The sequence below is a fragment of the Exserohilum turcica genome (assembly GCF_000359705.1).
Source record: "Exserohilum turcica Et28A unplaced genomic scaffold SETTUscaffold_10, whole genome shotgun sequence".
Taxonomy (NCBI): domain Eukaryota; kingdom Fungi; phylum Ascomycota; class Dothideomycetes; order Pleosporales; family Pleosporaceae; genus Exserohilum; species Exserohilum turcicum.
The window spans coordinates 1388629-1399557 of record NW_007359915.1 but is presented as its reverse complement, the minus strand read 5'-3'; the positions used below and the strand labels follow the sequence as shown (position 1 = coordinate 1399557).

Sequence of the window (10929 nt, the reverse complement as noted above, 5' to 3'; positions counted from 1 at the left end):
GCCAGCAACAGCAACAGCAACAGCAACAGCAACAGCAACAGCAACAGCAACAGCAACAGCAACAGCAACAGCAACAGCAACAGCAACAGCAACAGCAACAGCAACAGCAACAGCAACAGCAACAGCAACAACACCAGCAACACCAAGTACAACACCAGCACCAGCCTCAAAAACAGCAGCAGCAGCGGCCCCAGTCGCCGCCCTCGCCGCCCGCCGAGGAGAAGAAGCCCTCGCTGCCATCCATCTCGAGTCTCCTCGAGTTTGCTGGCAACGACAAGACGGCGTCATCTGACTCGGGTAAGCTCTCTCCAAGGCGCCTCCTCCCCTGACCCTTTTTGCTAACCGCCTTTGCAGCCTCCCAAAGCCCTCAATCACAGCATCGCCAGTCGTCATCGCCACAGCTGAGGCAGGCACAGCAGCAACAGGCAGAGGCAGGCGCAACCCAACCACAGCCCCAACAACAACAGCAGCAGTCACAGCCCCAGGCCACTCGCCCCGAGCAATTCACCGCATACACGCCAGCCTCGGCGCCCGCCACTTCGAGAATGACTCTGCCCCCAACTCCGCCAATGCACCCAGATGTAGCCCACGACGGCAACCAGTCGCCCTCGGCCGCCTCGAACCACTCTGCTGCCTCGACGCCCTACTTTGTCGGTGGTGCCCTCAACAACATGGAGCCGCATCAGCAGCGACAGTCGTTTTCCGTGCCCTCGATGAAGCGCGAGTCGATGCAGCAGTCGCACTCCATGTCGCCCTACAGCACCTCGGTCTACGGCCAGTCTCCCTACCAGTCGTCACCCGGCGCCGCCTCGTCGGCCTCGTTCTACTCTCCTGAGCAGCACTCTTACAACAGCTCTCAGCTGTACACCCAGCGTCCGCTGCCGTCCAACTTCCAGCCACACTCGATGCCGCTGCCAGTACCGGTTCCCAGCCCGGCCGCCAACGGCTCCAACCCGTGGCAACACCACCACTACATCAGCACGTCGAGCCAGTCGCAATTCCCCCAACCACAGGACCGCTACATCTGCTCGACTTGCAACAAGGCCTTTTCGCGCCCAAGCAGCCTGCGCATCCACAGCCACAGCCATACGGGTGAGAAGCCATACAAGTGCCCACAGCCTGGATGCGGCAAGGCCTTTAGCGTACGCAGCAACATGAAACGACATGAGAGAGGATGCCACGCAGCCTCAAGCACTACTCTTACGGCATGATGTGCAAAGTAAACAAAGAAAAAAAAAGCCGCACCTAATCGTCTTACGCAATCGGCCTTGACAAGCCTGGACATACTCGGAGTCTCTGCTCATGACAAGCTTTGTTCTGTCATATCTCGCCAACGATACCATTTGCACGACTTCTGCATCGGCGCCCTGGGGGTTTTTCCCAAACCACGTTATGCATTTGAATGGAGTTTAAGTTTTTTTGTGTTTGTTTAACGATATCCTACTTCGCCATCAGTCGCGATGTTGTACGCTTATTTCCTGTTTTTTTTTCTTTTTCGGTCAAAAGAAGGGAGATGGATATGGAGAGAGAGAGAGAGAGAGAGAGAAGGGGTGCATGTGTCTGGCCCTCCGCCCGATTCAGGAACACGGCCTTTACCCGACAATTCGTCTATCGGCCCTCCATGTGCACCTCAAAGAGCGTTATTTACTACCTCTATAGCCTAGGAACAGGCCGATAGTGTGGAACACACAGATCGACCGAGTGGGGGGGGGGGTCCAGTGTCAGAATAATCCTTGTGTGTGTGTGTGTGTGCCCTTTCCTCGTCATCCTACCATGGCAAAGAAAAATGACGCTGCCCACCGCCACAACTGTTTCTACCCCATCCGGGCCAATCCTCCTTTGCAGCCGCCCGCTCCGCTCCCACACCCCCCAATGCCATGGCTCCCCCATGCGCAATCTACCTGCGCTCGCTACAAACATGGCTTTCCGTTACAGCCTTGTTGTCAGCCTCCATGACGGGTCCTGACGTGTTAAGTTTCCACTACGTTTGGAGCGCGGCCCAACTGCAATGTAAAACATGATTCCCCCGGTCCCATGGATTCTACACCCCCCCAATCAATCACGCATTGGCAAAGCCATCTCTTCTTTTGACTCGTGAAATAGTATTGATTCAATCCACTCTGACACCTGTCGTGCCATGGTCTGGCCTTTGCCGCTTTCTCTACTATATAGTACAATGAAATAAAAGTTACCGGGGTCGGTCGGTTGGTCGGCTGGAAGGATTCGCAGTCCTTCATGCTGGTGTCAGCCGCATAATGCAGCAATGTTATTACTATACTATCACCACGCGGCTTTTGTTTTGTAGCAGCCAGCCAAGCCAGCAGGACATGTGCATCCTCCACTCACGCTTTTCGGAACATGGCTAATAACACGGTGGTAATTGGGCGATTTGGTAAAGCAACTTGTGGTGGGCGTCGGGGCAGTGACATGAGACTCTGGCTCCCATTGTCGTCGTCATACAAGGCAGTGCTCCCGCATGTGGGTGTCTGCACAGGGCCGAAGTCGGTACTCTGCATACATGGACGGGAAGCCAGATGGTCGGCTGCTCGCTTCTGTGTACAGTAGTGCGTGTCGATTATTGCGACAAGGCACATGTGATGGGGCGTGCATGTGGCTTGCTCGTCTGGAGAAAAGAGGCTCTTCTCGACTGATTCACACATACACTACACACACATGGACATAACGACAACATGGCCATCATGACTTTGTTCTTTTTCTCCGAACCCAGCGGCACTCGGTCTGAATAGGGAAAAGCACATGCTGGGTTTAGTAGTGGTTCTAATCAGTCTGAAACCACGCGTGTTTGTGTGCTTGGCAATTGGGGGGAGTTTGGCAGATATGGATTGGCATCGGAAGCGTGATTCCACCACCACCACACATGGCCCAACCGACGACGACAAAGCACAACCACGACGTCGGAAACACACAATCGGTTAGTGTTAGACTGGTTCGGCAGCGGACCAAAAAGCGAAAAAAGAAAAAAAGAGAAAAAGGCAGAGCAAGACAAGAGATGGTCTGATGCTTGAACCCTGGCGCTGAGGTTCCCATCCGTCCTCCAGCCGTTTGGCACAAGCGAGATGCGTTGAAATCCTTTTGGAACGGACATGAAGCCGCACCTAGCACACTGTACATGAGGAGGTGGGGGAAAAAAGCAAACAAATCAGTATTGAGTTTTTCTCTGCATGTACGGCCCGCCCAAACGGACGAATAGATAAAGTTGGAAAGTAAAATAAAATAAATTAAGGAAAAATAAAAAAACCACACAGCGAGACGAGACGGGGCGCGACTCAGCGGGTTGGGGCATGGCACATGCAACCATGTATGCGCCATGTATGTGATTTGGTCTAAGCGAGGTCAGCCGCCGGCTGGGGGGGAGAGAGAGAGAGAGAGAGAGAGAGAGAGATGAGGGAAAAGCGCGCCACGTCGTCAACAAGGCCCTTTGATTCGGGGCGCGTGTGCCAATCGGCTGTGTTGGTGGCAGGGTGGATCGGAGCGCCCGTTCAAGCCCTTGGATCGTGCTTGCACTTGGGGAGTGGGAGTGGGAGAGAGATCTGCGCATCATCTGCTCGGGCTCTGGACCCATTCCCAGTCGTGTGGAAGTGTTTCACCCGTGTGCTGGCCGTCGACGAGGACATACGGTATAGTCGTCGTCGTCGTCGTCGTCGTCGTGGTGCTTTGCTTGTCGTGGGCCCCCTCGCCCAATTTCCCCCTCGCTTGCAATTCGCGCCTCTCGACTCCCCCAGCCCGCTCGACACACATTCACTCATCCACCCATCCACGCTTCCATCCACCACCCATCCATACTTTACTGACACTGACTGGCCGACTGACGGACTGACAGGGCAATGCGCTCAATGCAACCACCCCGTCATGCGGGCGCGGCATCGATGCATGCGGTCACCGTGCAGCGGCGTATGGGCCCCACGACGACAGCCTGCACGCTTACACTCCACCCCCATCCCTCCACGACACGGCAATGTGCGAAGAAAAAGACATCGTACCATGTTGTCGTCACGAGGCCTCGCTGCCTTCGGATAGGGCCCGCGACGCTCCCCTAGCGGAACCACGATGATGATGCGCTGGAAATAACATCATCTGCGCCATGATCACCTAGCTTCCGTGCATGCCCTGTCGTGCACCTGCACCCATTCCCCTTCCAGTGCCGCTGCCAGCGCAATCCACATTCCAAGGCCCCATCGCCCAGAGGCGCCCTAAGATTGGAGCGCGCCTTTCTGGTCGGCGCCAACTGCCAGCGTGCGCGCGATATACCTACCTTGGCTGTCCAGCCTAGTATACACACACACACACATACTACATGGCCTCCTCCAGCCATGATCCCTGCCAAGCCGACCTTCGAGAAGGATTTTTGTTCGGACTTGGCCAGACATACCGCCGTGGGACCGTTGCCCCTCCTTCTGCCCCCCCACACCTTGTCCTCTATACTATTACCGCACTAAGCCTGCCATGTTTTACCACGATTACCCAAGACAGCCGTTAGCCGCGTGTCCACCCCCCCCCCCTCCCATCACCCACCGACCGCTCTCCCATGACGACGTCGACGGCCACAGGCACATTTACACACAAGGCGGCGCAATCAACCTCGAACCAGGGAACGCAGCCTTTGGCAGAGAACCGCGATCGACGGACATGCATCACAATGCCTCAACCTGCCGGCATGGGTCCCGTTGGATCGCGGGTGTATTGTGGAGAAAGAGCGCGCGCATTTGTTCCTACCACTATTGCCACCAGGAGCGGTGAGTGGGCAATGGCGCACTCTCCACTATCACTGGGCGTGGGTGTGTCGATTGTGTCGATGTGTCGCGCGCACCATCTACATACGTATGTACCTCGGTCATTCGCAAGGCTCCTCTTTCGTCTTGAGACTCGACGCGACACGTCCATGTCGGAGGCCTCCACCGTCTACCAGCATGCCCCAAGAGTCAGCATGCCCCAAGAGTCAGCATGCCCCAAGAGTCAGCACGCCCACCGACGCCGGCGTGACAGCTGTGATCGCCCTCTTACCGCCGCACCAACGCGCATGCCTACCCTTTGTCCGTTCGCACCATGATGCATACGAACCGCCTTCTAGCGCTAGGCGGGCAAATACCCCGAGCCTAGGGCTTCATGTGGGATGGATAATAAGACCGTGCTACAGAGCCTGGATGGGATCACCCTAGCTGTCCCAGAGCCATCCCACCCTGGTCCCTGCTCATCCGCATCCTCCCAAACTAACACTGCTCACTTGGCCTCTCCGGAACAACTTTGAGTCAGTCCATGGAGACGTGCCCCCAAGGGCCGACTCGCGGGAAATGCGCCCAAAGCGCCATTGCGCCATGCCGGGTGTTTTGGCTTCTGCCACTTGCCGTCCCAGACCACCAAGAGGCGACGCTTTCTTGCCTGCTGCTAAACGCCCAGTCTTTACCATTACCGGGCACATGGCCCTCACCAAACTAAGCCCCTCGCTACCAAACATCCCCCCGACCCCCCGACCCAAGGCGCAAGCGTAACAGGCGACGACGATTGAGTTTGGCCATCTTACGGGAACTAACATGGCGCATATCGCGCAACTGTTTTGTATCAAGTCTGAATGTGGAACCTCGACTACAACCCTCAAGCTGGCATCATGCTTGCTCGCCATGGCTATCCGGATCAGATGACGGTAGCCCAGGCGTATTTCCCTCATCTCGTTCTTGCGGCCTCTTGTCAAGTCTCTTTCGCCCTACTAAAGAAAAAAAAAGGGGGCCCCATCTCGCTGGCCCCAGAGCTAACAGCCTCGTGTCGATACCAGGAAACACCGGCTACATTCCCCATGCGCGAGCCATGATCAGAGCCATGGGGTTGGGCAACAAACTGGGAGTTTCCTTGCCAAACAAACCGTCACAGTCGTCACCGCCATTCGAGAACTGTGTACGACCTTGTTTCTGCTGAAACCCAGGTACAACGGTTTGCCTGAACTGCCCAAGACAAATCATGCCTTGGCCAACCGTGCAGTCTGAACATGCAAGGAGCATGCCCAGTTTGATGGCAATGAGGCTGCGACTTGCTTTCTACTACGTACATGTGTATCTACTAACAAACTACTAGTCGCTCGATATGGCGAAGTTTACCCGAAGACTACATCCCAGCACGGGCCCCTTGCAGCCTCGAATAGGAAGAAGACGTAGAAAGAGAGAAACCATGGGACAAATTCCCGAGTGTACACAGGGACCAAGACGATCTTTGCAAAACCAGCGGACAAGCAACGAAACATGGCTGTGGGGAGTCCAAAAGGAGGAAAACGCAACGTGAGCGGTGTGTTCGGCGTCATCAACACCTACACCCAACTACCCTAGCCACTAATACTACGTTACAATATGCCCTCTTCCATAACTACCGGGTGCCTCACCAGTTGCAAGTGCTTCACATATGCGGCCCCAGAGTGCGCACTGTCGGTGGTTGGGCAACAGTGCGCTCATCTTGACGCACCTTCCGCCGGCCCATCTGCGGATACAACGCGGCGGACGGTGCTTCCCTAGCTACCTAGCTCTCGGATGATTTTCTCAGCCCCTTCCCTTCCCTCGCCTCGCCTCCCGGCCGTTTTTTGCGAATGCGAGGTACCTACCTGTTGCTATTCGCTTACTGTACTGCTATCGCAACTGTGGTACCCTATCCATGTACACATGGCCATGTAGTTCGGTTGAAATTGCGGTATTCCTTTCGCTATATGCCCGTCAGATTAGGTAAAGGTAATAGTTTACTTATTATCCTCCCGGTTTTTTGGGGGAAGGGGAGCGGGCTACCTTTTTGCTGGGATTCGGGGTAATATTCTCCGCCTGCCCGGAATTCGCGGGTAACAGCCACATTTGGGCGCGAAAGAGCAGGTTTCGAGATGGGTTGGAGGGGGGGCTATGTAAACGTGGCCTGGGTTGCTATGTCTCTGGGTTTTTGGTACATCCTTACCCTCGCCGGGAGCGTGCGGATCCCTCCCATCGTCGTCAGACTTGCCCGTTCTCCCCCGCGCCCCCCCCCCTTCCCACCTTCGTCTTCGCTATCTCTCTTTCTCTCTTACTACTGTTTTTTTTTGATTTTATTTCTCGCACCTCGCTACTCTTGGCATCATGTCTGTGTATGCATTCTGCCTATTCACCTAGTAACCTTTTTTTCTTTTGGCCTGGTCTTGGCGTATGCTCGGACTCTCTTTTTTTTCTTTTTTTTCTTCTTTTTATCCTGCTTACTGCACGTCAAGGTCGACTCAGTGAATACGAAGCATGATGTGATACCAAGGTGATGCACCAAGTGCGTGTGTGCATGGACCAACCAAACTCCAATGCGTAGTGTCCCACAATGGCGCATCTTTCTTGAAGTTATCGTCCATGTTCACTCTGCATGACGTTACATGACATGACACGACAAAGCCAACGCTTTTATCGCTCAGGGCCCCTTCCCCCCCCCCCCAAAAAAGATAAACAGTGAAAGAAAAGCGAGATGAGATAGCACCACACACACACACATACACACAGACACACAGACACACAAGTGAACACTTGGACGTGTGGGACGAGTGGGACTTTGGGGCACCAAGATGCGTGCATGCGTGCATACATGTGTGTGTGTGTGTGTGTGTGTAAATGCGAACAAGGAGGGAAATTAGATACATACAATTCAGTATTCTACGTCTCAATGCGGTAGATTGATGTCTCTTTCTTTGTGCAACTTGGCGCCGTTATCTGAATGAATGAATGAATGAATGAACAAAGAAACATGCTTGTGTTACGTGAGTCAAAATGACGGTTATAGAGCGCGAGAATATAGGTATTTGGTGTACTTGGGGACGTGGTTACGATGTGTAGTTGTGTAGTTGTGTAGTGTCATGTCCACTAGTGTGCTTTAGGTAAAAGAAAAGAGAGAGAGAGAGAGAGAGAAGAAGGGAAAGGCAAGACAAGGCAAGGCAATATACAAAGGTAGAAGGGGGACGGAGAAAATGTAGAATCGTGGAACTCGACTTTTGTCACTTGGCACTTTTTCTTTTCTTTTTCCATGAATGTTTATGTGCTAGGTTTGCTTGTTCAATTATACATCGATGTAGTACTGTTTTGTATTCAAACCGCCTGTGTGGTTACTTGTATCTATCTTCGCTTGTACACATGTGCATTGTCTACCTACTACCATGTATGTATGTACATTTGACAATACCAAAGTCCTACTTGGCTGGATATACACACACATAGACATAAGGTTTTAGTCTCGCTTTGCTCTTTCCCTCTCTTTTGAGTTTCTGGTTCTGCATCTGATGAATTCTTGTGCCGGCGTTGGGGAGTGCATGTGGTATCATGTGATAGAGGTAGAAGGAGGAGAGTGGGAAAGCGTAGAAGAAGAGACGGGGGTTAGGGGATAGGCTAGAAAAGAAAAAGACAATGTATATTTGGTACTTGGGTTATTGTACTGGAGATTTTATTGGTCGTGTTGGGTACATGGTATAGTGGGAGGGAAAAAGGAAAAGGAAAAAAAGAGAGAGAGAGGAGGAGTGGGTGGTTTGTGTAGAAATAAGGTTATGGGGGGGTTAGGTATGTATGTAGAGTGTGATTCTGAATGTGTATTTCTCTTCTCTCTCTCTCTCTCTCTCTGTGTGTGTGTATGTGTGTCTCCTGGTCTACCTAGCCATGTCCATCTTCATTTTGGTCATGATTTTATTCATGGTCTTATCTAGATCTTCTTAGGGGGGGTCAAGGTCTTTAGTAGTTTGAAGCACAGAGTAAATATGTGTATATGCGTATACTGTGATGATGGCTTTTGGGTTATATAGGGGTTGCTAGGCTCCGTTTACCTTCGTGCACAGGTATACACGTATAGTTCTGCTCTTGTTTGTGTTTCTGTGTATGATTAAGAGGGATGTCTTGAAATATAGGATATGTCACTCTTTTATCTTTTATCTAGTCTTCTCAGTAGTAGAGTGACTGCTTCGCACAAACCGCAGTATTTCTTCTTTTTGGGTTTGGGAGATGAAAGCGAGGTGATTGGGATGTAGTAGATGAGGAACAAATAAAGGCTGGAGATTAAGAGAAAGAGAAGGGGTGGTGGGTAGATATGTATGTTGATGCATAGATAGATGCAGGATGATGTTGAAAGGAAAGCGTGCTATGTACGTATTAGATCAATATGTCCATTAACCTACTTGATAAAGCGGGACATATAAGTCCTACCTCAAGCATGCAACCGGTTTTCCTCATATCCTCGTCTGCGCGGGAAATGCCATTGCAGAGACCTTACACCTCACACCTCCCCTTCTCATCCTTGAAATATTCTAAACGAAAAGCTTGGAGTTCCTTGTCCTAGACATCTTGTTGCTTCTAAACTCTAGATAAAAATGCCTCCTTATGAAGCAAGGATAATATTTGTTCTATATTACTTTGGTACAGGCTGAATAGGGCGAATGGTTCGGCGATATTACACTCTAGTATGCAGCGGTTCGACAATGGTTGTAGGCATGAGGTGTTTGCCCAAGGGTAAAGACAGAAAGATACTGTCCATGTGTTTGTGTGTATGAGGACGAACTGAGATTGATCAAGGGAGATGAGAGTGCGATAGGGCAAGTTAGTGTCCGGTTGGGAGAGGAAAAAGAGGGATATGTGGTGATGAGATAGTGAGATAGACTGTATTCGTTTTTCATAGGCAAGGATGATATATAAAGAGTGTTTTTGGATGCCGAAATTAGAAGCACTAGAGACTAAAGTATAACTATTCATACCTTTAACAGATTAGCGATCGTGTGATAAGACGGGTGTAGTTGCAGCTTGGAACAAACAACGTGAAAGTGAGATTGCAGAACAGATACAAAACCTTGCAACAAGAGTGCAGATGGACATCAAGTGCAGATAGTACTACATCTTGGACTGACATGATGCAAAAAATATCAGCCACCCCCTGCGTCAACTTCATATTCCCATTAGAGTGATTCTCCATACTCACACTTATAGTTCAAAGATACCCTGCTCTTGCTGACCAAGTCCAAACCAGGTGCCCAATGTCCCCCATGCACTGCTCTTCTCACCAGGCAATTGAATGCTGTCAATCTCTTCCTGGGTGACGCTGAACCACTCGTCCTTCGGAATCCAACCGATGTATGCGCGGTCTCCGAAGCCTCCGATCCAGTAAATCTCGTCAACAACTAGCCTCACCCACTTGCTCTCGTGAATCCTGTTGCCTGGCAACCACCATGCTGCGTCCGGATGCTTCTTGACAAAGCAGGCTGTCACGCCCAGTTTCTCTATAGCGTCCATATCAATGTCTTCGAGGTGGCCAATGAGCGAGAAGCGAGGAAGCGACGCAGGACTGCGCCATTTGTTGTCTTGAGGGTGCCAGCGCATGCTCAGCGTAATGTTGGACCCGGCATTTACGTTCTTAAAGGATGTGGCGATGGTGATGGCTAGGATGGTCGGGTTGCCCGTGTCCGGCTCGCAGTCGCCGAAGTAATCCATGAGACCTATGGGCGTGCCTCCGACATCCGACGGCCGTTGTTCGGTGCTGTGCGGCGGGCTGGGGAAGACGGTCGAAAGCGTGCCAATGTTTTCGAGGCGCATGATGCGCCGGGCTTGCACAGCCGATTCATGTACGGTTGGGATCTTGTAGACAGATCCATCAGCTGAAGATGGGTTCGCGAAGAGGTGCTGTGGTGCTGGGACGTGGGTAGCTGTGGCCAGGCTGATAAGGCCTAGAAGAGCATTCGAAAGATACATTTTGAGATTGAGCGGAACTGAGTAGCTGGAAATATGATTTAGACTTTATAAAGCAAGTGCTAGATGGAAGCAGGAGGCTGGGAATCAAGTAGTGGTTGACGGCAAGCTGCGACGCGTCCAAGCGAAGCGGCGACGCATCATGCGATCGACCGCGGCGGGGGTTTCCGGTTCGGGTAACAGTAGTACCTGTCAAGGTTATCAAGAAACTGTGTGGAAC

The 10929-nt window shown here is 52.0% G+C and overlaps 4 protein-coding genes across 4 annotated transcripts in view; 2 read left to right on the top strand and 2 right to left on the bottom strand.

The window, feature by feature from the left end:
* The window catches only part of SETTUDRAFT_125422 (uncharacterized protein), a 2639-nt gene extending 1134 nt beyond the window's left edge, over positions 1-1505 (top strand). Inside the window, exons 2-3 of the mRNA XM_008023491.1 lie at positions 177-297; positions 436-1505. Coding sequence (XP_008021682.1) covers positions 177-297; positions 436-1211 — 897 coding nt within the window. The 3' untranslated portion in view covers positions 1212-1505. The remainder of the gene's footprint in view (positions 1-176; positions 298-435) is intronic.
* A 3049-nt stretch (positions 1506-4554) lies between these two features.
* SETTUDRAFT_166863 (uncharacterized protein) lies at positions 4555-5206 on the top strand. Its single transcript, XM_008023490.1, has one exon. It carries the CDS (start codon positions 4901-4903, stop codon positions 5066-5068), a length of 168 nt encoding a protein of 55 aa, XP_008021681.1. The 5' UTR covers positions 4555-4900; the 3' UTR covers positions 5069-5206.
* Positions 5207-5610: 404 nt separating this feature from the next.
* On the bottom strand, positions 5611-6118 carry SETTUDRAFT_166862 (uncharacterized protein). Its single transcript, XM_008023489.1, has one exon. It carries the CDS (start codon positions 5970-5972, stop codon positions 5799-5801), a length of 174 nt encoding a protein of 57 aa, XP_008021680.1. The 5' UTR covers positions 5973-6118; the 3' UTR covers positions 5611-5798.
* Positions 6119-9641: 3523 nt separating this feature from the next.
* Positions 9642-10761, bottom strand: SETTUDRAFT_166860 (uncharacterized protein). The gene is made up of 2 exons (XM_008023488.1): positions 9946-10761; positions 9642-9869 (listed from the first exon to the last, which is right to left on the bottom strand). The coding sequence occupies exon 1, from the start codon at positions 10710-10712 to the stop codon at positions 9948-9950; it is 765 nt and encodes a 254-aa protein (XP_008021679.1). The 5' UTR covers positions 10713-10761; the 3' UTR covers positions 9642-9869; positions 9946-9947.
* Between the last annotated feature and the right edge of the window lie 168 nt (positions 10762-10929).

Bases quoted from the DNA above. Each gene is read 5' to 3' on its own strand.
- SETTUDRAFT_166863 (XM_008023490.1), top strand. From the start codon at position 4,901: ATGTCGGAGGCCTCCACCGTCTACCAGCATGCCCCAAGAGTCAGCATG.
- SETTUDRAFT_166860 (XM_008023488.1), bottom strand. From the start codon at position 10,712: ATGTATCTTTCGAATGCTCTTCTAGGCCTTATCAGCCTGGCCACAGCT.
- SETTUDRAFT_166862 (XM_008023489.1), bottom strand. From the start codon at position 5,972: ATGATTTGTCTTGGGCAGTTCAGGCAAACCGTTGTACCTGGGTTTCAG.